The sequence below is a fragment of the Aspergillus sclerotioniger genome, assembly GCF_003184525.1.
Source record: "Aspergillus sclerotioniger CBS 115572 chromosome Unknown BO94scaffold_11, whole genome shotgun sequence".
In the NCBI taxonomy this organism is placed as follows: domain Eukaryota; kingdom Fungi; phylum Ascomycota; class Eurotiomycetes; order Eurotiales; family Aspergillaceae; genus Aspergillus; species Aspergillus sclerotioniger.
In genome coordinates, this window is record NW_020291001.1 from 468,407 (window position 1) to 490,752 (window position 22,346).

General features: G+C 51.9%; 4 protein-coding genes across 4 annotated transcripts; 2 read left to right on the forward strand and 2 right to left on the reverse strand.

Moving 5' to 3' along the window:
- Nucleotides 1-340: 340 nt before the first annotated feature.
- On the reverse strand, nucleotides 341-10,424 carry BO94DRAFT_534279 (putative fermentation associated protein (Csf1)). The gene is made up of 3 exons (XM_025611505.1): nucleotides 10,165-10,424; nucleotides 10,081-10,116; nucleotides 341-10,022 (listed from the first exon to the last, which is right to left on the reverse strand). The coding sequence occupies exons 1-3, from the start codon at nucleotides 10,218-10,220 to the stop codon at nucleotides 515-517; spliced, it is 9,600 nt and encodes a 3,199-aa protein (XP_025468415.1). The 5' UTR covers nucleotides 10,221-10,424; the 3' UTR covers nucleotides 341-514.
- A 175-nt stretch (nucleotides 10,425-10,599) lies between these two features.
- Nucleotides 10,600-13,465, forward strand: BO94DRAFT_534280 (OSTA/TMEM184 family protein). The gene is made up of 6 exons (XM_025611506.1): nucleotides 10,600-10,956; nucleotides 11,038-11,055; nucleotides 11,111-11,164; nucleotides 11,218-11,305; nucleotides 11,358-12,371; nucleotides 12,431-13,465. Exons 1-6 carry the CDS (start codon nucleotides 10,853-10,855, stop codon nucleotides 13,025-13,027), a joined length of 1,875 nt encoding a protein of 624 aa, XP_025468416.1. The 5' UTR covers nucleotides 10,600-10,852; the 3' UTR covers nucleotides 13,028-13,465.
- A 177-nt stretch (nucleotides 13,466-13,642) lies between these two features.
- BO94DRAFT_490499 (uncharacterized protein) lies at nucleotides 13,643-15,864 on the forward strand. Its single transcript, XM_025609123.1, has 2 exons — nucleotides 13,643-14,153; nucleotides 14,249-15,864. The coding sequence occupies exons 1-2, from the start codon at nucleotides 14,030-14,032 to the stop codon at nucleotides 15,508-15,510; spliced, it is 1,386 nt and encodes a 461-aa protein (XP_025468417.1). The 5' UTR covers nucleotides 13,643-14,029; the 3' UTR covers nucleotides 15,511-15,864.
- A 1,266-nt stretch (nucleotides 15,865-17,130) lies between these two features.
- Nucleotides 17,131-20,727, reverse strand: BO94DRAFT_38474 (KH domain protein). The gene is made up of 7 exons (XM_025607283.1): nucleotides 20,071-20,727; nucleotides 19,713-19,994; nucleotides 19,199-19,660; nucleotides 18,816-19,140; nucleotides 18,399-18,763; nucleotides 18,149-18,346; nucleotides 17,131-18,095 (listed from the first exon to the last, which is right to left on the reverse strand). The coding sequence occupies exons 1-7, from the start codon at nucleotides 20,596-20,598 to the stop codon at nucleotides 17,235-17,237; spliced, it is 3,021 nt and encodes a 1,006-aa protein (XP_025468418.1). The 5' UTR covers nucleotides 20,599-20,727; the 3' UTR covers nucleotides 17,131-17,234.
- Between the last annotated feature and the right edge of the window lie 1,619 nt (nucleotides 20,728-22,346).

The following is a 22,346-nucleotide window of genomic DNA, read 5'->3' on the forward strand; positions in this document are numbered from 1 at the left end:
GCCCCGGGGAAGCTGTTCAGGATAATGTATGAGACAGATGGGAAGGAGCAACGACACCCGCCATTGTGTGAAAGGCCTCGACTTGGAATCGGCCAACAGACCTGCAGGCTGGTATCTGCCCGCTGCAAACCCCTCCATCCTCACCGCCCGGTTCGGCGTCACGGGGTGCGGAGTTAGGACTTAATGCATGGCCTTACATTACCTGACGTGACGAGAACGTGGCTCGACCATTTGACCGCAGCAGCAGAATCGCCCTGCGCGGCTACTGCAGAGCTACAAAAGCGGTCCGACAAGCCCCATTAGTCCTAACAACTAGTGTACGGGATGGAGCAGTCTATCTCAGAGGTGATATGATCTGAATGTTGTTATCGGGAGCTACTCAATTCACGTTGAGCAAAACAATGGGAATAATACACAATACTTCCGTCCCGGGTTATCTATCTATGCAATGCGATCAACGCCTGTATACGCCGACCATGCAGTCTCCAAGAAGCACGTACAAAGCCGCGATAAATCATGAAGACCCTAAAATCTTCTCATACGCATCTTCGACCTCTTTGGCAATCTCCAGAAGGGTGACGATGACGATTTGATGAGTAATGTTGGGCAGCTTGTCCCGTTGAAGCCCAATCCATTCCAACGGTGGGGTGGCTTCCCCCATGTCGCGGAGTTGAGGCGTCTCGATCACGGGTGTCTCCAGCGCCACATAGGTATACTTCGATTGCGGTACATTGACCACCGCCGTGATCTTTTCTTGCGGCTCGTTCTTGTCGCCGCCCCCTTCAGCATTCAATGCGCCAGTGATGCGAACCGCAGACGGGGGCAGCGGCTTCCCGAGTCGGGAAGCCAACGCCCGAGAATGGGTTTCCCACATGTCCCGGATAAAACTGATGCGGGAGTAGTTCCAGCCAACGTCCACCTTGCCCTCGAACGTGCTTTGGAAGATATAGTCGATCTGCTGGGACCCCGGGACTTGCCAGGTCTCCATCCTGGCTAGGAGCCGAGGGACTTTGAGGATAGTCCCTCCCCTCGATCCTGTTACACGATTGGCGATCTCCTTGACCAGAAGCTCTTCAGTCTCCATAGGCCCTGACCGAACTATATTCGAAAGCGCCACACGTAGCTGGCCCAGCGTTAGGCCCAACGCGCTGTGTATCTTGCCGTTCTGCAATGAGACATCAAACCGAGCCTGGGCATTATGCGCCTCCAATTTGAACACATGATTGTCGAAGAACGAGCTTGGGAAGACACCTATACTGACAGCGTTGATACTAACAACAACTCCGGTGTGCAAGGAGATTGGCGCCGTCTCCGCTTTGTCCTCTGCGGGTTTGGATATTTCCCTGGACGACACCTCTGTTTTCTCCGAGAAAGTCGAGGTCTTTCGGCGCAGGTATCGTTCGACATCTCGCAAAGAGGCTTCGTATGCAGCCTGTTTGTCTTGCACAAGTCGCTGCCAGGCCTGATACAAGGCCAATGACTGTGAGGCAGTCAGGCTTGTGCAAAAGACCTGCACCTTGTCCCCATCCAAGATGCTGAAAAGACGCTCATTGGGAGCATCAACCGTGGGCCGAACATTATACATCAAAAAGGCAAAGCTCGAGATGTGAGCAATCAAAAATGGTTGGTAGTCAAAAGAGACTTTAACCTGTAGTTGATGCCACGAGATGGAGGCTTGAATGAGGGGCGTCTGATGATTTTGCCGGTCAGTTGGCCAATTGATGGACGTGGATACTTTGAGACTTTGGAGCTCCACCAATCCGCTCATGCGGCCCTTGCTCTCAATTCCCAGTGTATTGAAGCTGATGGAAAGTGTCTGTTCCCAATCAGACGTCTTCTTCGAGGACAACCACAAGTCGTTGATGGCGAATTGTGCCTTCCCTAGTGTAGAGCCCAGGTCGAGTTGAATCTCCAACTTCTCGATTGAGATCGTGGTGTTCCACGGAAAAGCGGGGGCTGCCGCGACTTGCTGATATCGCTGCACGATATAGGCCTGGGTCTCCGTGGGTTGTGGCTCAGGCGGGGGACCAGGATCTATGTCATCGCTCGATGGAAACCAGATTTCCCGGAAAAGCAGAAGATCTTGAACCTGCTTTGCATTCAGCGCAACTTCCATCGGGCTGACTCTAAGAGCGACTGAGATCCCTTTCGACCTCCCTAAATGTTTGCTGTTCATTAGAGACATGACCATAGACTCGACCTCAAAACTTGCAGTTGACTCGTTCGAGTACACGTGCTTCACCGATGCTTGTAAAGAGTTAAAAGCCACCAGAAGGGCTAGGAATCGCTCATGATCATCAGACTGGACGGTGTTGACCGTCACGTAGACACTATCGAACCTGGTTGTAGCTGCTACTCTAGCTATGGGTTGGCAGCTCAGGCTGAACTCTTGCTTGCAGATCAAGATGCCTACGTTCACCTTGCATCTTCCAAGAATCGAACCTGGACCCTTGTCGTCCAGAGGCGTCTCCTGCATCAATTTCTGCGATTGCAACATCACAGCATTGGATGGCCTCCGAGGCTTTGGCTGGTCGCCCATGACTTCCTTTATGGTAGCAGTCATCTGTTTAATCAAGGGGACGAGACTCGGGTATAGGACATTCGTCGAAGCGTCAACCTTCAACTCCGCATTGAGAGCCGAGTTATCTCGCCCGTTATCCTCAAATTGGACTTTCAAGGCCACTCCGGGAGCCCTAAAAGTTGCAGTAGCCATCCCATCTTGGACATACTGACCGTACGTTGACCCCGGAAGCCTAGCGTCTTTCATGTTCGCCGTCAGCATTGTCTGGGGATCATCCGTATGCCTCCCTTGAAGAGATACAATCGCACCAGCGAAATCAACATCGATCAACACGGAACGGAAGCGCTTATTTCCGAAGAGTGGCCGGCCTTTGGTGCTATCATCAGATGGCTTTGTTACCAAGGTAGCATTGGCCTCTCGGATGGTTCGTGCAGCAGACGCGATAGAGTCTCTGATCACGCTCGCTGGCAAGATGAAGTCTGAGGTTGCCCGCAGATCCAGAGATTTCCCAGCAGCTTGAAAGGCTAACCGAACCTCCTTTCCTGCTGATGAGTATGCTACATTGAAGACTAATTCAGGTAGTAGAGCAGAGTTGGGCGAGCGCTTGCGCCTGTTACCCGAAATGGGCACCATCTGCAACTGTACATCTTCGATTCGGAGTTTGGCGGCATTTGCTCTCTTATTCGAGAGCTCCACACGCTTTATGGAGAAGACCAGATCATCCGGTTTGCGTGCAGCTACCCTTGACGGTGCAGTTGCCATGTTCCACCCTACCTGGATGTCATTGAAGTCCAGAGAGTACATGGCGTCGAATAGACCCTCCGAAGAGCCGGCATCTTCGACCTGGATAGTGGGTACCTCCAGGCCTTTCTTCTCCAAGTGACCACGATGCCTCAGTCTCTTAAATCGCTTCACCTCTTGTGAAAGATCTAGCTCCTTTATGCGTTCCTGCAAGTGGGCGGCCATGTCCACCACCAATGCGGCTGTTTCTGGAAAGAGCTCAATATCAAATCTCCTGCTGGTTAGATGGAACACTCGTCTGGTTTCTCCGCTGTCACCGGTAGTTGTTCCTTGGAGCTTAGCGTCAATTGCAAAGCTGCAGTATGAACGACTCCTGGACGCTTCTTCCTTCCTCAAATCAAGACTTATGTTGGAGGTATCGACATGGAATTCCGGGTATTCCATGGCATGACCAGCCTTAAGGCCATTGTCTAGGTGCAGACGCATCATGCCGAGGCTGATGTCCAAATCTGCGGTGTAACTCTTCCCGTTCAGTCCAGGCGCCCTGGCATGGATCGTTGTGCCTGCCATCGTCATGCGCGCCTTGTATAGAATGCTGTGGCTACTAGGTGGATTGTTCTGTGGTGGAGGAGATTTCGTATGTGTGACGACTTCGTTGAAATGCAAGCGCAGGACTTCGACACTTTGCTTGAGATCGTCAATCAAATGTGAAACTTCTGGCTTCGACAAGGCACCAAGCAGACTTCTCAAAGCACTGGCCTCCAATCGTATCAGTTCGATGGTGACATCAATCTCCATATCTGTGCGGTTGGATGAAACATCAGCAACGACCCGACCGTTGATGGGTGGTATTTCCAATGCAGATAGAGAACGCCACTTCGCCCCTTCGCCTGACAAAAGCGTATGTATGTTCCTCTTCAAGTCAAAATCCACTTCAATTTTCGATCCGAGTTTGGGTGTAATGGAAGCCCGTGCTACTTCTCCGGCGATGACATACGTCAACGACGGTAACACGCAAAAGCTTAGCCGATAATCATCCAGGAACATCGCAACATGGAAATGGTTGTGGGTTTGCTTCTTCGGGGTAGGCGCGTCAGCCGGCTGATGTGATGGTAAGTCCATACTGTTGACGAGTTGATAGATGAAGCGAATTTCGTCCTCAATCAATCGATCTGCAGTATGCGCAAGGCTTAATAAATCTTCCCTCATATCATAGCGGAGTCTCCTGCATGACCCGGCAATTTTCCATTCGTGGTTCAACTCTGCCTCGTTTCCCTCGGTTACGACAGAACAGTAAATGTGGGGGCTACTAACTTTCCAAAGCATGAGAACCTTGGAGAAGCTAGAGAGCTCAGAGTAGCAACCTTCGGAACTTAACAAGAGGCTCATTGTTTCCGGACTGTCTGCACTGCGAGGCTTTTGGACAAGCGAGCTTCTGAGGGCTCTACCAGTCACGGCTAGCTTTATATTGATACCGTCAAGAGTTATAGACCCTAGGTCTGCTCCGAAGACAAGCTGAATTTCAGTCAACCTTTCTGATCCACTGCCACGACTCTGGGCTGGCGGCGCAGATTCCAGTGTGACTGTAGACATTGTCTTCATGACTCCTTCTACAAGGTCGAGGATTTCCCATCGTAAGTGAAGACTGACAGAGGAACAATAAGATTGAACGACTGCAACCTCCTTCGGTCTGGGCTTTTTGTCTATATATGACGGTTCATTGGGCTGAACCGAGACAGCTGTTGACAAATCCTCGATAACGAAGTTACTCTCCTTCGGCCCGGGATCAATAGAGACGCGGAAGAGTTTCACGGTGGAAGAAAAGATCATGGATGTCGGGGCCTCTTCTGATTCGAGGGGGGAGGTATTCCATATTCTTCGCATCACATAGCTCTTCTCTACATGAGCTAGATCCCAAGCCCGCCATTGATCAAAGTTGGAAAGCACAACAGTCCTGGCATCGTGAGGAAGGTCAAAATCGCCATTGAGACACTTGGCCATCAACTCCTGGCGTTTATCTGGCGGCATGTGGTAGTAAACATTTCGTATGCGAGAGATTATCTTCCAAGAGTCATGCTGTCTCAAATGAGAACGTGCCACCCTGAGCACGTATGATATACGAATGAGGAACGCCGGATCTGGAATATTTGCAGCTTGTTGCGTAAGGAAGTATATGAGATACTGCAGCCGTCTATCCCCGAGAGACGAGCTCTGCTGAAAGGAGGATGCGATCGAATCCGACATTGTGGTCGTTCGACGGACCAGGGAGGCGAGGTGTTCCACAGATCTCGTCGAGGTCACCGTATCGAAAGTTCGAACTTGGAAATTTGATCTCACCATGGGATCCGTCACAAGCCAGAAGTTCATATCTCCAAGGATGCATCTGAGCTCGGCCTTCTCCTGGTATGCGTCGGTGCTGTTCCCTTGGACGGATATCGAGAGGTTGTCTGCAGCAGCATGTACAGTAGAGCTTTTGTTAATGCCAGAAAGAAGGTCGCCCCTTTCACGTTCCACCTTCGTTCGGAACTCGGCCTTGAGTTGAGACATGTCAATCCTATACTCATCCAGAAGGTGAGTTCCACCAGTCGGTGTCGATTCGGAATTGATCAGTTTGACGAGTATGGATGGTGCCCTGATTGCAATGCTGGTGCATGTCTTGGGCTGTTTCATGGACTTCTCATAACCCACAATGTCCGATATGACTTGCTTCTGGAGAGAATCGATGATTGAAACAGGACGTTTGGGTTGCATTCGCTCGATCAACGCTGACAATATGTGGAGAAACTCAGGGTAGCAGAACCCTCGAATTCCAGTGGGAAACTCAATGGCAAGATTTGTATAGGTCGTTACATCGCTATCAGAAAAAGAGAAGAACGGATCGACATCCACGACAGGAAGGTCTCCTCTGGTAACGGCAGCATATTTGCGCGAAACTTGTTCCGACGGAAGTTGTGACGTATCAAGGTTGATTTTGTGGAGAGAAAACTCAGGCATGACCCAAGGGCTTGACGCATCAGGAGTTTTTGCCAGCCCATCCTTTGTAACGTCGCGGCGCTTGAGAAGAGTAGGAGTTGGGCTGACTGTCGCCGACCTGCGAGGCTTCTGATCTCTTTCTATCTTGGATGCCATGTTGATTGGTCGATTAGGCTGACGTGCTTTCCTTCCGGACACACTTCTCACACTTGAAGCGTCCTGCATGACAAGGAAACTCTTGGAGCTCAGATTACTTCTGCCTACAGAAAATAGTCTTCGTGATGATGGCAAGTGACCTAAACCGGAATGCTTCGAGATGGGTTCGGGCATTGTGGGTATAGGAATAGTCGGTGGTACCAAACTATCCTCATCGTATTGCAGTGAGTCAGGGTCCATGTCATCCCAATTCATGAGAAGCCACGGCGTTCTCTGTGTCCTTTGGTCATGGGCTTTGATGTGTTCCTGTTGTAGCCTTCGACTTTCGGTAATATCACTCCTTCTTTGAACCATCCTTATTTTCAGAGTAGACTGGAAGAGCGCGAGAGGAGTCATGTCCGTATATAGCAGACTTCCAAATTGACCTAAGGACTGAGAATCAATCGCGGCAATGCAGAGGTCTGGTACAAGAAGCTTCATCCGTTTAGAGAACCTCGCATTCGCCAAGTCATCGAACTCTGTTGTCACCGACCCAGATCTCAAGATCAATGCGGTTTGGTCTAGAAGAACAGAGATGTGGATAGAGTCAATCTTGGCCCGCAAGAAGGTGACATCGTGAAGCTGGATAAGTGACAAGGGCGGGAGCGCATTCTCCTCATTGTCAAACGACATGTCGAAGCTTTGCAAAGCTGCAGCAAGGCAGCTTAGGAACTCAGTCGAGCATTCTCCAATTATCCTACCCACACTGAAGTCCCAGTTGCAGACATAGGTAGGCTCCGCAGGGGGCAGTCCAAATAAACGGTGGCCGTAAATTGAAACCCCGTCAACAAAGAGTTGAGGTACTGAGGGAACGAGTCGTGGCCCTGTCTCACTGGATTCCAACGCTACCTTGAGAGGAGCAAGAGAGAACTGCAAATCCATGTAGTAATTTGTGAACCGCAGGTCAGCCTCCAGCAAAGGTGCAGTAAGCGTAAGACATTTGGAATGTTCGTAAAGGTTTTCGGGGAAAAGAGCGCAGGGACTGTTGACAGTGACATGCACAATCACGTCGAGATCATTTGACTTCCTGTTTGGGTTTATTCCTCCATTTGAGCCCGGCTCTTCCTGAGGGTATGCAAGCTCTTGGTATTCCTCCAGTGTTTTGAAGTGCATTTCTTCTCCGAAATAATTTTCCCGAATCGTCAGGAAGGACCGTATCAGAAACCCGAACAAGTACAGCCTGGGAGAGAAGCCATCGATATTTAGCAGCAGTGTATCTGTTAACTCCGGGGATGTTGAAAGATAATAGTTGTACGAGCCATCGATAGACAGGCTTTGCAGTGTAGCAGTGGACTTCTCTTTCATGAACGCGTGTAAGGTATCCCATAAAGGTGTCAAATAGTCAATGCCCCCATCATCCAGTTTGACGTTGAAACCAATAGCATTCTGCTCAGGCTGATACTTGTTCAAAGGGATGCTGATGTCGGATGTCAATTTCGTACCCTTGATAGCCAATGAACGATTGTCATCCAGATCAGACGGGTTGCTGACGATATTCATATCATTAACATTCAAAAACAGCCGGAAGTCGGAAAATGACAGGTTAAGCTTGTATATAAACGGCACAAATGTATAGTATTCCTGTGGAGGGCCCGATGCCCAATCAGAGACAAGATCCGTAACGAGAAAAATATGATCCCGCAGCAGAAACAGCTCCATATCTTGGCTGTCAACATTGAATAACCACGTACGAAGGCTGTTCCAGGTCAGTGGGACAGAGAGATCGCAGCTGACAAGTTGCCGAGGACATTGCCATAACAATGCGTGATTGACACTGGTCAACATCTTTGTTTCCCGAAGATCGAGATCCAACTGACTATGAAACCCAGAGGTTGATGCCACCATATCCATGGCATAATTGACGGTTGAATCTCCAGCAACACGGAGCGATAGCCATCCAAAAGGGCGAAGGTCGGGACCTATATGACCTTTATCACCGTCTCCCGTGCGCGACTGCCTTCTACTTGATTGCTTCCGCAATTTGGAAACACCTCGTACTGCATCAGCACGGCCTTTCCACTGCCAGTCCTTTGAAGGCTCCCGGGTAGGGATGCGCAGCGTTAACTCTTCGGTGATTTCGACTCGTAATCGGAAGACCGAGTTTTTCCTCAGTTCCCCGGGGGTCAACGGATCGACCGGCTGCGAGCTCCGGTAGGCATTGGGGAAAAATGCATTTTGCAAGCCGACGCGCTCTCTATCAGCCCAAGGCCCATAATTGATGGTTCCGCCGTCGATTTTCACATCGATCCCCCATTCCGGAGGCGGGGCACCATTGATGTCTGGTGATATAGGGGGAGGCGCCGGTGAAGACGAGGACGGTTTGACACAACCAGGAATATCCCAGTAGTACGCCACAGTCATGCTCGGACTGTCGACCAGAGTGGAAAATCTAGCGTATTCGATGGGGTTCCACTCCTCATGGTCATCCTGGGAGCTCTCATCCAGGTATCGGGAAAGACCAACCCATCGCGTGTCATCGGGAATGTCGGCTGAGTTTCTAGGGGCCGTGTCTGAATGCTTCTCGCGTACGTGAAACGATTCAACAGACGACTGAAAATATGGGATAAGGTCGCGGATACTATGCCAGACCCTGCGCTTTTGCAACTGGTAGTTGAATATCCTGTCCCGTTTGCGTTTTGTTTCAGATTGCTCCACCCGTGCTGAGCCAAGATTTTTTGCAGCTGCCAGCTGATTTTGCTTGAAATCTGGGTTGGGTCGCATCTGGATGACCGGATTGGTGAAACTGAAAGAAAATACTTGTCGGTAGAGATCGAGCGGGCCCGAATCGCTGGCTTCGATCAACCCAGTGGCGCCGTCGAAGTTCGTGGTCAGGACAGATCTCGTGTTTTCATTTCCAATAACGATGGCACCCTTGTCACACTCGATCCTCATTGGCAAGAGCCGGAGTAGCCTAGACAAGCTCTCTCCTATTTCCTGCTCAGAGCCTTCCGCTTCGGAAGTGGTTGAGTCATCGGCAGTGCTTTCACGTCGATCGTCATGGAGGGCGGATGCCTGATCAGACGCGGGCCCTGCAGAAACATCCGACTTTTCGTCTTTCAGCCGAGGGTCCAAGGTGTTGCTTCCTGGATATTGCGGTCTGGTGAACGATGGCGCTGGAGGCGGGGGGGTAAAGCCAGCAAGAATGCCTTCATAGGCCGGAGTCCGATTATATATGAACCATTCGAGGCCGTAGAGTTTGGCAGTTATGCGACACGGAAGCGAGTGTGTGCTCTTTGGGAGTCCTTGCTCCTCTCGGTCACTACTGTTGCTGGCGCTCCCGTCGGCATTGGTGGCCCCGGGGCGCTGAGCTTCGTCTTCTGATCGTTCATGATCGGATTTATCGTTTTTCAAGTCCATTTGTCTCAATGAGCGCCTCCAGTAATGCCATGTTATAAAGCCCCCATGCACGAAGATCGTCTCATTCACACCATGGTATCGGATGCCCTTGAAGAATACCCTCCCTCCAAGCAGGGAGATTTGAATTGCACGAATGTCGACATAAGCGCGATAATAATGCCAGGTGTAAGCGCGTATTCCGTATGATAAGAGGGTTGCGAAAAGGCGATTGAAGTAAAGTAAGAAGAACAATACGCTGTGTATTGATATTGTTAGCGAGTCGCCTCATAAATAATGAAGAAAGGAGAATTCACAGAATGCAAGAGACAATGAGCTCAAGGAGGAAGAACCTAATTAGACATTAGCCATTGCCAGGGTGACGCGACATCAATACCGACCAGTTGAAGCTTGGATCCGGGGTCAAGGATAGGGTGGTCAGGCTTGTGCTGGCCATGTCGCAATATCCTCCTACCAGAACCCGCAGAACTCGGGACCATGGTGACTTTGGGGAACAATCACTGCGCCATCAAGAAGGGTCCGACCAGAGGTATAGCTTGAGGCGCGGAGAGGTCCACGCTAGACGGTCATGAAAGCAAGCAAGGAAACAACAGGAAAGGGGGGGCTAAAAGTCCCCAACTGGAGGCCGTGGGCGGAGGGCTGGATTGGCGGTTGGTAATAAAGATGGTGGAGAGGACGGGGAAGCTCCGATGAGGGACGGCCGGCCGGCGGACGCGCACTAGACCGGCCTAGCGCGGACTAGGCTGCCGTCAGCCCGTCACGGAACCAGTCGTAGGCGGTGTCTCAAGCTAGAGGCGGACAAGCCCCCCAAAGGACGATGGGCCTGATGGATAAGGATCCCCCCCCAAATGTCCACGCAATATTCACCGCACGACCTTACTCCCCCGTCATGCGAGGGTGCCCTTTGCGTTGGGAGGTCTTGGGAAGTTTTCAGTGCCACAGTTGCCCCTTCTCGATGATCATGCCCGCGGCCCAGTGCCATTCTCCTTAACTTCCGGAATGCTTTGCCCGTGGACTCTGCCTTAAGCGCACGCGGTCGATCACCGCGAGTCCTGTAGCCTGTTGATAATGGAAGGCACTTCCTCCTTCGGCGGTACGGGCTCAAGCCTGGCAAAAGCGGTGGTGATTGTTGCTGGTGTGTCAGCGCTGGTAGCTTCGCTGCTCTCTTTACTGTGAGAATGCACTCCTTCCCCGCGCCCCTACGATCCTCAGACAGTACCAGTACTGATAACAATCGATTCTCTCTATCTTAGGTCCATATGGCTTCAAACGTACGGAAATCCATCCTTCCATCTTATTCATGACGGGCCACTGATAGAGGATTAGTAAAAACTATCGAAAACCACTACTCCAGCGATATGTCGTCCGCATACTGTTGATGTCAGTGTTCGCTCTCATTCATGAATCCATCGGCGGAGCGCTGATTGCAATAGGGTCCCCATATATGCGGTGTCTTCCTGGTCTAGCATCGTGTCGCTGAGAGCGGCGATGTGGCTGGACCCCATTCGCGATGTCTACGAGGTAGCTTATGCGTGGCAACAAATGGTCTCTCAATGCTAACAGTGTTCTGCAGGCGTTTACGATTTATACCTTCTTTCAGTTACTCATCAATTTCCTTGGAGGCGAGCGGGCATTGATCATAATGACCCACGGCCGTCCTCCAGTTCAACATGCTTGGCCAATGAACCACATCCTCCCCAAAGTGGATATCTCCGACCCTCAGACCTTCTTGGCCGTCAAGCGTGGGATCCTCCAATATACGTGGCTAAAGCCGATCCTCGCCATTGCTTCCATTGTAATGAAAGCGACAGACACATACCAGGAAGGCTATCTGGGCTTGACATCTGGATACCTCTGGACAGGTATTGTGTACAATGTCAGCGTCACCATAAGTCTCTATTCCCTGGCCATGTTCTGGGTCTGTCTGCACAATGACTTGGCGCCATTTCGTCCGGTCCCTAAGTTTCTGTGCGTCAAGCTTATTATCTTTGCCTCGTACTGGCAGGGCTTCTTCTTGTCCATTTTGCAATGGCTGGGAGCTCTATCTAACGGTGTTGCGGGATATACGCCCGACAACCTTGCCGCTGCAATTCAGGACAGCCTAATCTGCTTCGAAATGCCCATCTTCGCCATCACCCATTGGTACGCCTTCTCCTGGCATGACTATGCCGACTCCTCCATCTCAGCTGCCCGACTGCCCGTGAAGTATGCCCTTCGCGATTCCTTCGGCATTCGGGACCTCATTGAGGACACGAAGATGACTCTCCGGGGGGAGAACTACGAGTATAGGCTTTTTGATTCCGGGGATCACATTATTCCCCACGCTGAATCGAACTCTCGAGTCCGGCGAGTGATGCACGGCATGAGGTATGAGCGTGGGGGCAAAGCCAAGTATTGGATTCCGAAGCCCGGCGAGGCCAATAGTCGGACTCCGTTGCTATCAGGGTCCGAAGGAAGCAGTCGTGATCGACGTAGCAGCATGCTAAGTCGATTCCGTTCACACAGTGATATTGATGAAACAACCCTAGATGAAGATGATGAGAGACTCTTCACCAATGCACGCGCCCTAGAATTTGGCGATTGGAATGTAGGTCAACCCTTTTACGGGCCATTGACTAAAGACGTTGATGGGCTAACCTCAATTAGTATCCGGTGATTCTGGCCAATGAAGTGCCGGAGGATCAGCGTCAGGCACACCATCGACGTTCACCACAGCCACAAGTGTCTGGAGCAGTTAAGCGGTCGCGGAGGCACCGGAAGTCTCGCGCAACAAATGGTGGGGGTACATCACGGAGCGAAGGCAGCTCCCACAGTCCTCGCAAGGAGCACTCCATCGGTCCCAGGGCCGTCCGTCAGGAGACCAGCTCATCGATTTCCCATGGCTCTCATCGTAGCCAGCTGGTGGACCTTGTAGTGGAGGACCAAAAGGCAGAAGAAGCGGAGAGAGAGCACACTCAGAAGGCGTTCGGGTCGACATGGCTCGAGCCCGAACAAAGACATTTCCAGTATGTTTCTGCGTCTATTTCCCGCAAGCTGAATGGGACTAGAGTAACCTTTCAATCCAGGAGGCCTTCCGGGGAACCAGTTGATGAACGGCCAAGCTATCTTCAAGATAACGCAGGGGCATCGGGAGAAGGCGCCGAGCCTGCAAGCCAGTCCGGTAGGGAGAATGATGACGAAGCGGCGACACGGCAGAATTGGACATATGGAGAGTTGGAAGAAGACAATGTGTGGGATCGGTAGGAGGCAAGCACAAAAACATACCAGTCATTGGAGGGGCGTGATGTGGGTGGGCATCTGCAGCAAATATCTTCGAGGCATAGGATATGTAAGATGAATGAAACCGTGGAATGATTTATTTATCGGATGGCATCGGGCAACCGCTTGGGAGGGGGTGAGGAATCTACGAGGTGTGTACGAAGTGTGTACGAAGTACGAGGGGACCGCCAGCAGGGGAAGCTTTCGGGTCGAGGTGCCACACTCAGGCACCGAGTAACCTATGTACATGCTTTACGACTAAGAGGGTTGCTGTGTGAATCCAGGCTGCTGCCAGCCGGATCACACGCAGCCAATGATCCGAGCAAATGGGGCCTGCCCATTAGGCGCCGACCAGGCCCTGAGAGACGGGGGTGACATGGCCACGGGTGAGAATGGGATGTGTGATAGCTGCAGCGACGACCAACGAAGAGGGCGCCGATGGGCGATCGACAGGCCGACACGCTGGCCAGGAGGGGCAGCGCGACATGGTCATTGGCGAGGGGCTCGCGGCGGATGCCTCGGGCTGCATGGCACCATTTCACCCGGCGCTTCTCATTAGTCCACGGCCCTTCCTTAGCTGCCTCAAACAAACTCACTTATCTCCTTCACCCCTACGCTAGGTAGACAATGGAGGTGACGCTTTCTCTCTATCACCTCTTATCCTTCTGGCGCAGGAAGGGAGGGGGGAATATGATGGGATGGTTGGTCCCCCCAGAGAGCACTTTGTCCGCTCCTCTTCATTTCTCTTTGTTTCTCCCGTCCCAACCTCTCACAGACCTCCGTGGCCTGGCGCCGATTTATTCGCTTGCATCCCTCTGGCAGATGTCTCACGACTTGCTTCTCGTATTATTATTCTTATTCTTAGTGTCTCCTTGACCTCCCTCGTGCATCGCCCGCTCTCCTTTGCGCCCTTTTCTCCCGGTCCCCACCCATTCTTTTCCCCGGTCCACTGGGCGATGGAGCACCACCTTTGATGCGCTGGCAGCCATGAAACAGGCAATTGAGCAGGCAGGGTCCATATTCACTGGCTGGATATCTTCCTGCTTGTCCTGCCTAAGCTCCAAGGGCGATAATGAGAGCTTCCATCATCAACAGGCCATGAAGCAGAAAGGTACAGTCCCATCCCGATATATACTTCCCTTATCGCAGCCTCGCCTCCACCCACGCACATAGTAGATAGTAGATACTGACTCTCGTCCCTTGCAGGTGCCGAACGAGAAATGAAAATATGTCACACTCAACCTCATCTCGTTCCTCCGATGAACCTCGCCGGCGACGATGACCTGCCCAGTCCAGGCCCTCCGCCCCGCGTGTCATCCTTACAGTCGTGGGTGGTGGAAGGCAAAGCCCGAGCATCGCGAGCATCCAACCGAGCGAGTATATCGCTCAAAAGGAGGTCAACTGCCCCGGTGAGGATCAGTGCACCGTCAGACTTCAGACGGGTGTCGATGTTCCTGACTGAACCGGATGGCTACTGTCCCCTCGAGTTGAGCTTCACTTCCCCAGGCAACCGACTCCCGGATCTTCCCAGGTTTGACAGCTATGGACTCGACATCACGCGGCCCCCAAGAGCCCTATCGTCCGCTGAGCTGGGTCGTGCACCCCATCCACGCTCTCATCGGCCATCTTCTTCCTTCCAGCTACTGCGGAAGCCGGTCGGTTCGGGTTCCCGTCGATCCTCGTTGGGTGCTCAAGAACTCCTGGAGAAGCACACGTCCACCACCAGCCCTTTGATCCCTCATTTCTCAACGCGTAGCTCTGCGGTTACTGGCTTGACCGCAAGTATGATCTCTACCACCACTCCCAGGCCGCACTTCAGCGGTGGCTACGCATCCCAGGTTAGGAACGAGCTCCGTCGGGATACCAATGAAACGGCTACATCCACGGTCCCTAGAACTCCCACCAAACCCAACCTGCAGGACAGGCCCCTACCTTCTATTCCGACCGAGGACTTCCCTTCCTCGGGCAGTACTTACCATCCACCTACCACTCCCTCAGAAAGTCGTCCCCCAACCACATCTTCTGAGAATCACAATCGAACTCCAACCCGTTCGGGACGCGTTACTCAGTGGCTTTTTCAGACAAACAGCAAGCCCATCCCTTTCTCACCCAGCCCAGGCAAGCCCAGCGACAAGGGTCCCTTTCGCATTCGCACGCGGACACTGAGTGGATCTACCCTGGCATCATCCATCACCAACCTCACTGGTGGTCAGAAAATCACACCTTCTCTCGCCAGCGGCATGACAGTAGCCCCCACCATGCGAGCATCCAACGCCGATACGCGGGACTTTGACCTCCCTCTTGGCAGCCCATTCTCACCCAAACAGACCTTTCCATCTGTGACGGAAGAGCACACTTACCCCACGATACATGAGGGAGAGCAGCAGCAGGAACATGAAGACTTTGAAGACTTGCGTGCCCAGTACTACGAGAACTATCGTCAATCCGCTGTTGGCCTAGCATTCTGATCCCTCATAAAAGAATGAACCCTTCTTCTTCGCTACACTCATTTCGTTCATGTTGTTCTTCAGCTGATCCCTATCCTTACCCAACGGCATTGATACTCATCACACCAACCTATCTGTTCCAATATTCGTTCCTTACCATGAAAGTATACCCCTTCCCAGCCTTAATGACCAACCCAATATGGAAGCAGAACCCCAAAATCAGACATATATGCACTCACCCTTGCTATATACTCCCCAGCAACAGGAACAGCACTATATACTTGATACCCGTCTGACAATTCACACACATGCTTTCTTCCCCCTATCAGCCATCTAGCTAGATCTACCCCTCAATCAAATAAACATTCCCCAACCATCCAATCAGCCTAAAGTAGCCGCTTACTAGATATAACCCTCCCTACTCTTCCCAAAGATAACAATCCACCCTCCCCACCAAAACCAACATACATACTCGGCATTCTCCCCTCATACGACAGGAGTCTATCCTATATAACTCAACCCACCTCCAAGATTAGAAACTAAAAATACTAGATACTAACTAAAAAAGAAAAAAAAAGAAAAAAAGGGTCAAGTTATGCTACTAGTATCTGTCTTCTCCACAAATCTAACCAACACACAAACATAGTTACTACAACCACTAGTACTAAATAGTAGTAGTAGCCAACCCCTAACCTCATATCCCTACTAATCTCTATCAAAATAACATACCCGGCATTATTTACTACTATCACATTGTCTTAACATAAAATAAACATAGAGTGGGCGTAGGCAATGCACAATGTACAAAATGAGAGCTAGCTTATTTATCCCTATACTGGGTTGTCTTATAGGTAAGGTATTATTATTAGCACTAGTACTACGGAGCAGTACGGAGTAGTGTATGTGTAAGTATAGAAAAGGGAGCGGAGAGGGGGGGGTCTCATTATATTCCTTCCCCCCACCTCCCCCCGCCCCCCAACCCCTCCTATTCAGTGACCGCAACTCTACAACATACGGTACGATACGCTGACCTACGAAACACACACGGAGGAAGGAAAGCAGAGAGAGAGACAATCAATCAAATAACCCACTTCAAGCCATATTGTATCTCTGCACTTTCATAGCCTTGGGATATCGTGCGCAGGGAGGTATATAGAACGATCCAAAAAACACGAAGTAGACGAGGCCACCCGGAGGATGATGGATGGATGGAATCGACAGACGAGCAAACAAGCACGCACGCACGCACGCAATTGGGAATATCACTCAAAAGCAGAAAATTGTAAAACACCTTCGTACACCATCGTTTCACTTGGTATCATATCTGGAATGTCTTAACGAAAATCCCATCTTCCACTGTGGTTCCCATGTAAACCTATCCCAAGGGCACGTTTGGCACCTACACACACCGGCTGAAGAACGACCGAGCACAAAAAAAAAAGAAGAAAGAAACACAGTGAACATCTTGCAAAACAGGTTTAAAGGTAGAGGGGAGAATGTAGTAGGGAAGGAAAGGAAGCCAAGGGCGAAACAATGACGGTCACCATGGCAGTGCCTCTCTCGTTTTCCTCTTCCCTCGTTTTCCTTTTTTTGTATCTTTTCTCTTCCTGACGTCTTATTGGCTTGCACTCTGTGGTATCAAAATATCCGAAACACGAATCGCTGACAACAAATCAAAACGCAAAACAGAACTTGGGAATAAAAAAAAGTCTCTTGGGGTATACTGCTGCAAATTGACATTGATTTTAACGCGGTGGCCCAATGGGGGCCGGGTATCCAGAAGTAGAATTGGAAGTACTAGGACGACCACTGTCAAAAGAGGCGCGCGGGTCATGCTTGGGAGTCATGTCCCCGGGCGCGGTACCGAATGGAAATTTCGTGTCAAAGCGCGCGGGCCAGCCATTGCTGCTGCTGTGGCTGTGAGAACTTCCGAGGACAGGCACGTCGTCCTCAGCAAGGTTCACGCCAGAATCATTCCATGGATTGCGGTAGCCGCTGTCGCGAGACTCCATGGAGACCAGTGACGCCTTCGAGGCGTTGCTGGACGCATGCTTAAAGAATGATCCGGGAGAAGCCGAGTGGTTCTTGCGACCAATGAACGAGGAGAAGGAAGAAATGCTGCCAGGCTTACGCAGTCTCTCGAATATGGACCCGCGTTCATTGGTCTCATCCGAGAAACTGGGGCGAGTGGGAGAATCGGTGACAATCGGGGCAGGCGCATGCTGCAGCAACTTCGAGTCAAAGAAGGGAAGGGACTCTTCGAAGGAGTCAGACTTAGGACGAGGAATAGCTCCCTTTACCGTAGTGGCGTCAAGGCCGTGAGCCACCAAGCGGGAGATCAAGAAGTCAATGGCATCCTTCAAACCGCCGGCATTGTTGCGAGTGTACCCGAGCACAGCTCGATCTTCAGGCCCAAAGACGGGAGAAGAAGAGCCGCTATCGGAAGACGAGGCGGGGAGGTCGGAACTCGTATCCACGGTGGTGTCGACCTCGTATTGGTCTTTAAGCTTGGCACACACGTCATCGTGGAATTCGGCCGACTTGAAGTACTCGCGCAGTTCGGCGGAGCTCTGGAAGAGTAGCTCATGGCTCTCCGGAACCATTCCCTGTGAATGCTGTCAGTATACCGGTAAAGAGAGGAAGCGATTAGGTCACTCACCAGTAAGGCGTCAACGGCCTGAGGAACTTGGTACTCGGGACCGGAGATAGTCACAACGTCACTGGCAAGTTCGGTGCTAGGGAACTCAATCTTGCAGTTCCACTTCTTTTCGAGCTCATCGATTTCAGTCATGCGCGCAAGCAGTTCACGGTGGTACAGCCGATTGATGACAACACGCTCGGAAACATACTCGGCATCCTACCCACGGGTTAGTTACGGATTCATGCATCCTAGACACGGTTGAACTTACGACTTTCTCGACCATGTCCATAATCTCCTGTTTGACCAGGTCCAAACTCTGCGCGTTACGGGCCGGGGTCCGGCAGATAACATTGTCAACCTTAATGTCATCATCTTCCTTGCCCATACCGCCACGGTCCATAGCATTGGAGAACTTGACGAAAACAGAGTATTTCTTCATGATGCGCTGGATGTGTTGGCCACCGATTCCAATGATCCGCTTGTGATACTGGTCGGGAACATGGAAAGAGATGGAAGCCGGCATTTCTTGTTCAACGAGATCTAAACCGTTCTTGGTGGACTCGTACTGGTTTCCACATACGTCGATGTAGAAGTTGTACTCGTTGAACCCATCGAAGATGATTTGCACATTGCCTGTACGGGTTAGCATGGGAGCCCGCCAAGGGGCATTTCGTCCGCAACTTACTTTGGCCCATGATCTTGTTGATCTTGCCGTTCTTCTTGCCGCTCACGAATTCCTTGTGTTCGTTGGCCAGCTCAATCTTCACACGCATCTGGTACTGGCTTCGCTGCACAAACGGAATCTGGTTGATAACCATCATCGCCGCCTTCACAGCGTCATCCGACCCATTAATGGTGAAGGTGAGATTGTCGAAGCTCACTTCAGCGCCCGAATTGCTGCAGATATCAGACAGCATGGTGCGAACATCTGCGGGAGACGGCGCCCGGAATCCCCCTTGCGACGGGTCGGGCATGATAATCCACCACGATGCACTGTAGAACTGGCCAGCCTAGAATTGTATGTTAGCTGAGACACCTGACAGTTCATGTACCTTATGCTGAGCTTACCAAAGCCATAATCTCCCGGACCGTGCGCTCCACATGCAAGACTTCGGTACCCTGGATGCGAACAAGACCCCGCTGCGTACCAAGCTGGGGGAAAAGAATGTAAGAACCGTTCAGTTCCATGACCTTCCGCACCTTGTCCAGACGGTCAAGCAGAATATTGTCGATCTTGTTCGAATTGACAATGACATCCTTCACATAGATCTTGACGCCCATCACCAGCTCTCGCAGCTTTTGCTTAGCACGCGCGATTTGCTCTTGGGTATCACCGGTAATGTAGACCTCATCCTCGCTACGACGGTTAGCACCCGGGGGTGTATATCCAAAAATGCGAGGGAATGGCGGCGGGAAGTAAAGGGCTGTCCCAGTGGCCGCCTCAATGAGCTTAATATTCTTGCGAGTCCGGCCGCAAACCAACGTGTGCATGGTCACTTCCAACTTCATCGCGTCCACGTGACGTTTAAGCTAGTCGCAGTTAGTCTCCAGGAACGTTCGTTAGTCGGAAGAAGGAACCCACAATCTGATCGATCATAATCAAAACCCTGGTCTTGGCATGCTCAGCGCTCTCCATATCACCGTAAATAGACAGCCGGAAACGTTGATCCAGCCCATTGTCCGAGGCGTAGCCGTAAGACGAAACCACCGCACTATCCGTGTCGCGAATCTTGGGGCTCAGGAGAAAGATATCCGTGCCAGTGTAGGCAGCCAGCGTGTCGAGGTGGTCCAGAACAGTCTGTCGGATATTCTTGGTGGACCCATCCAGGATCAAATGCATGTCTACATCCACGGTCGCACATCGCTATTGCAAGGCCCGTCAGCGGATCCCACGGGATAAAACGCGCCCACAAAATTAGAAACTCATATTTGCAACGTACCAACAAGATCGGAGTCTCATTCAACACCCTCGCACGCATTTTCCGCACCGTCTCTCCATCGCCCGTGATGCAGACATTGGTCGCCAGACCCTGAGGCCGCCGTTGCAGCGAAGGAACACTCTTGGGCTCTGACGAGGTAACCGCAGCCTCGACTCTGCCATTACTACTCTCGGTGATTTGCCGACACAACCTCCGCAGAGCTTCGACATTGTTCACGTGGACCGGTAACTGGTGGACGGGCGTGCCTTCGGGGGTGCCTTCAGGGAAGGTCCAGCGTTGAAGGGCAGCAGGACTCGCGTGCAACACATCGTCCACGTCTGGGCCGGCAAGGGTAGAGGAAAAGGGCACGTTGAAGGAGAGGTTGACAGTCGGGTCGATACCAGTTGGGGGAGTCATCGGTGGCGCACCATGCGGTCGACGGAGCGAGTGGGAGGCCATGTCGGTATGCGGTCGAGACATGCCAAAGGTAGGCGTCATTCGCTCCCAGCCATGGCGGGCTTGACCCGTAAAATTGGAGATCTTGTGCATGACAAGGTCAAGTCGAGTCTCTGGCCCCTTGAACGAGTCGAGGGGAGAGGGGCGTGGAGGGCCGGAGGGAAGAGAATGGCGAACGGGCGGGTAAGAGGGGAGGCGGCGGAGACCACAGACGGGGGATTGGAGACAAGAGGTGGACAGTCGGAGTCTGCAGTCGCTATTCTTGAGAGGGTTAGGCGCGCAGATTTGTGGTAATGGTGGTGTGGTGGGTGGGTGACCAAGGACGGTTTGAATTCGGAATGGGTGGGAAAAGATGAGTCGATCAGGTCTACAACCAAAACGGGTATCGAGGAAGAGAGGGGGGGGGGTGAAGACGAAAAGAAGATGGGGGAAGGAAAAGGACGAGGAGGGGGGCGGAAGGGAAAAAAGCAGGACTAAGGAAGGAAAAAGAAAGGGAAAAAGGATCCAAGGCAGAGGGAAGGGCCCAAGGAAAAAACGAGATGGGATGATGAATCAACAAAACGGCGTTGGGTTTTTGGCAGCGGAAGAAGCAGAAGAGGAAGAGAAAGCAAAGCAGCTTTGGGGGAGGAAATGGATTCGATGGTTTGGTTTGGTTTGGCTTGGTTTGGAGGGCCGGATTCCTCTGGCCGAATTCAGGCAAGCAGCAGTGCCAGTCAGCAGCAGCTCTTCTTCTTCAGTGTTCAGTGGAGGGGCGCAGCAGCCAAAGGCAGGGAATCCCTTCACTCCCAGGCACCAAGTCCGTCCCCTTCCTGCATACCCCAACTACTATCCATCCATCTACTTAACGTCTCTAACGTTCCTTGGACCAAACCCACCTGGTGGATGGGCTCAATACTTTCTGGCCTATAAGTACTCGAGTAAATCATATTCATCCTTCATCCTTCTTGCCAATTTGCCATGATGTTCAAATCCAACTGCTCGTCCTGCTTGTCTCCCTGCGCTTCCCTCAAGCGGGAAGGGCGGGTACTCAGCCCAGTGTCTAGGCCCAATGTTTGCATCGCCTGGCCAAAGTACGATCGTGGCCATTCCTGCTAACCACCACCGACTCTCTCACTGCTATTCTTATTCCAGCTTACGCTAGTCGGATCATCGCTGAATCTCGACTTTCTTGGTGTCATCCAATCAACGGGTCTAGAAAGGATGACTCCCTCTCTCGCGCGCGCTTTTCTCGCCCACCCTTCCAGTTCCAAGATGGCTCCAGCATACTGTGAGCCTTGAATTCCAGACCAAAACTCACCCGTCGTCCTGCTTCGAGTCACTACCGCAGGTATAAACTCAATTCCTGACCAGTGGACTCGACCAACTCGATCGAGTTAGTGCCTAGCCATTCTTTCTGTCTGCCGTTGCCTCCTCCATCTTTCATGCCTGTCTTCCTTCTTCCTTTCTTTCTCCCTCTTTCTTCCTCTGTCAGTACCGTACCCAGTCCGTACGGGTCAACCGACTCCATCCAAGCCGGCGATTGCGTTCATCGACGTCCCTGCACGGCCCACCCACTTTGCCTGTTTGGGGGCTGCAAGCGAGAAATCCCGGTCCCGTAAGGTCACGTGTGGACCCGGCATTACGGCCGCCTGTATGCCCCATACGGCGTAAGTGACGGCCCCTGCCTCAGGCTGCGGCCCCAGCTTCGCGACGGATTCCAAACGGCTTGGACAGATTCATTGATGGACGCAGAAACAGCATTCGTCTGATCCATTACCCACTGCATCACCACGACTACCAATTCCAGACCACCCCAGTCCCACGCTGTCAGTCAATCAGCGATAACCGGTTGGGTCGGTGGC

What these genes read in the sequence shown, in the direction of transcription:
- BO94DRAFT_38474 (XM_025607283.1), bottom strand. Translation starts at nt 20,598, where the DNA reads ATGCACAAGATCTCCAATTTTACGGGTCAAGCCCGCCATGGCTGGGAG. An exon ending in TGATTATGATCGATCAGATT is followed by an intron (nt 19,661 to 19,712) that starts GTGGGTTCCTTC and finishes AACTGCGACTAG; the next exon opens with CTTAAACGTCACGTGGACGC. An exon ending in TGGACATGGTCGAGAAAGTC is followed by an intron (nt 18,347 to 18,398) that starts GTAAGTTCAACC and finishes ACCCGTGGGTAG; the next exon opens with GATGCCGAGTATGTTTCCGA.
- BO94DRAFT_534279 (XM_025611505.1), bottom strand. Translation starts at nt 10,220, where the DNA reads ATGGCCAGCACAAGCCTGACCACCCTATCCTTGACCCCGGATCCAAGC. An exon ending in CCGGATCCAAGCTTCAACTG is followed by an intron (nt 10,117 to 10,164) that starts GTCGGTATTGAT and finishes ATGTCTAATTAG; the next exon opens with GTTCTTCCTCCTTGAGCTCA. An exon ending in CTCATTGTCTCTTGCATTCT is followed by an intron (nt 10,023 to 10,080) that starts GTGAATTCTCCT and finishes ATCAATACACAG; the next exon opens with CGTATTGTTCTTCTTACTTT.
- BO94DRAFT_490499 (XM_025609123.1), top strand. Translation starts at nt 14,030, where the DNA reads ATGAAACAGGCAATTGAGCAGGCAGGGTCCATATTCACTGGCTGGATA. An exon ending in ACAGGCCATGAAGCAGAAAG is followed by an intron (nt 14,154 to 14,248) that starts GTACAGTCCCAT and finishes CGTCCCTTGCAG; the next exon opens with GTGCCGAACGAGAAATGAAA.
- BO94DRAFT_534280 (XM_025611506.1), top strand. Translation starts at nt 10,853, where the DNA reads ATGGAAGGCACTTCCTCCTTCGGCGGTACGGGCTCAAGCCTGGCAAAA. An exon ending in GTCGTCCGCATACTGTTGAT is followed by an intron (nt 11,165 to 11,217) that starts GTCAGTGTTCGC and finishes TGATTGCAATAG; the next exon opens with GGTCCCCATATATGCGGTGT. An exon ending in TAGAATTTGGCGATTGGAAT is followed by an intron (nt 12,372 to 12,430) that starts GTAGGTCAACCC and finishes AACCTCAATTAG; the next exon opens with TATCCGGTGATTCTGGCCAA.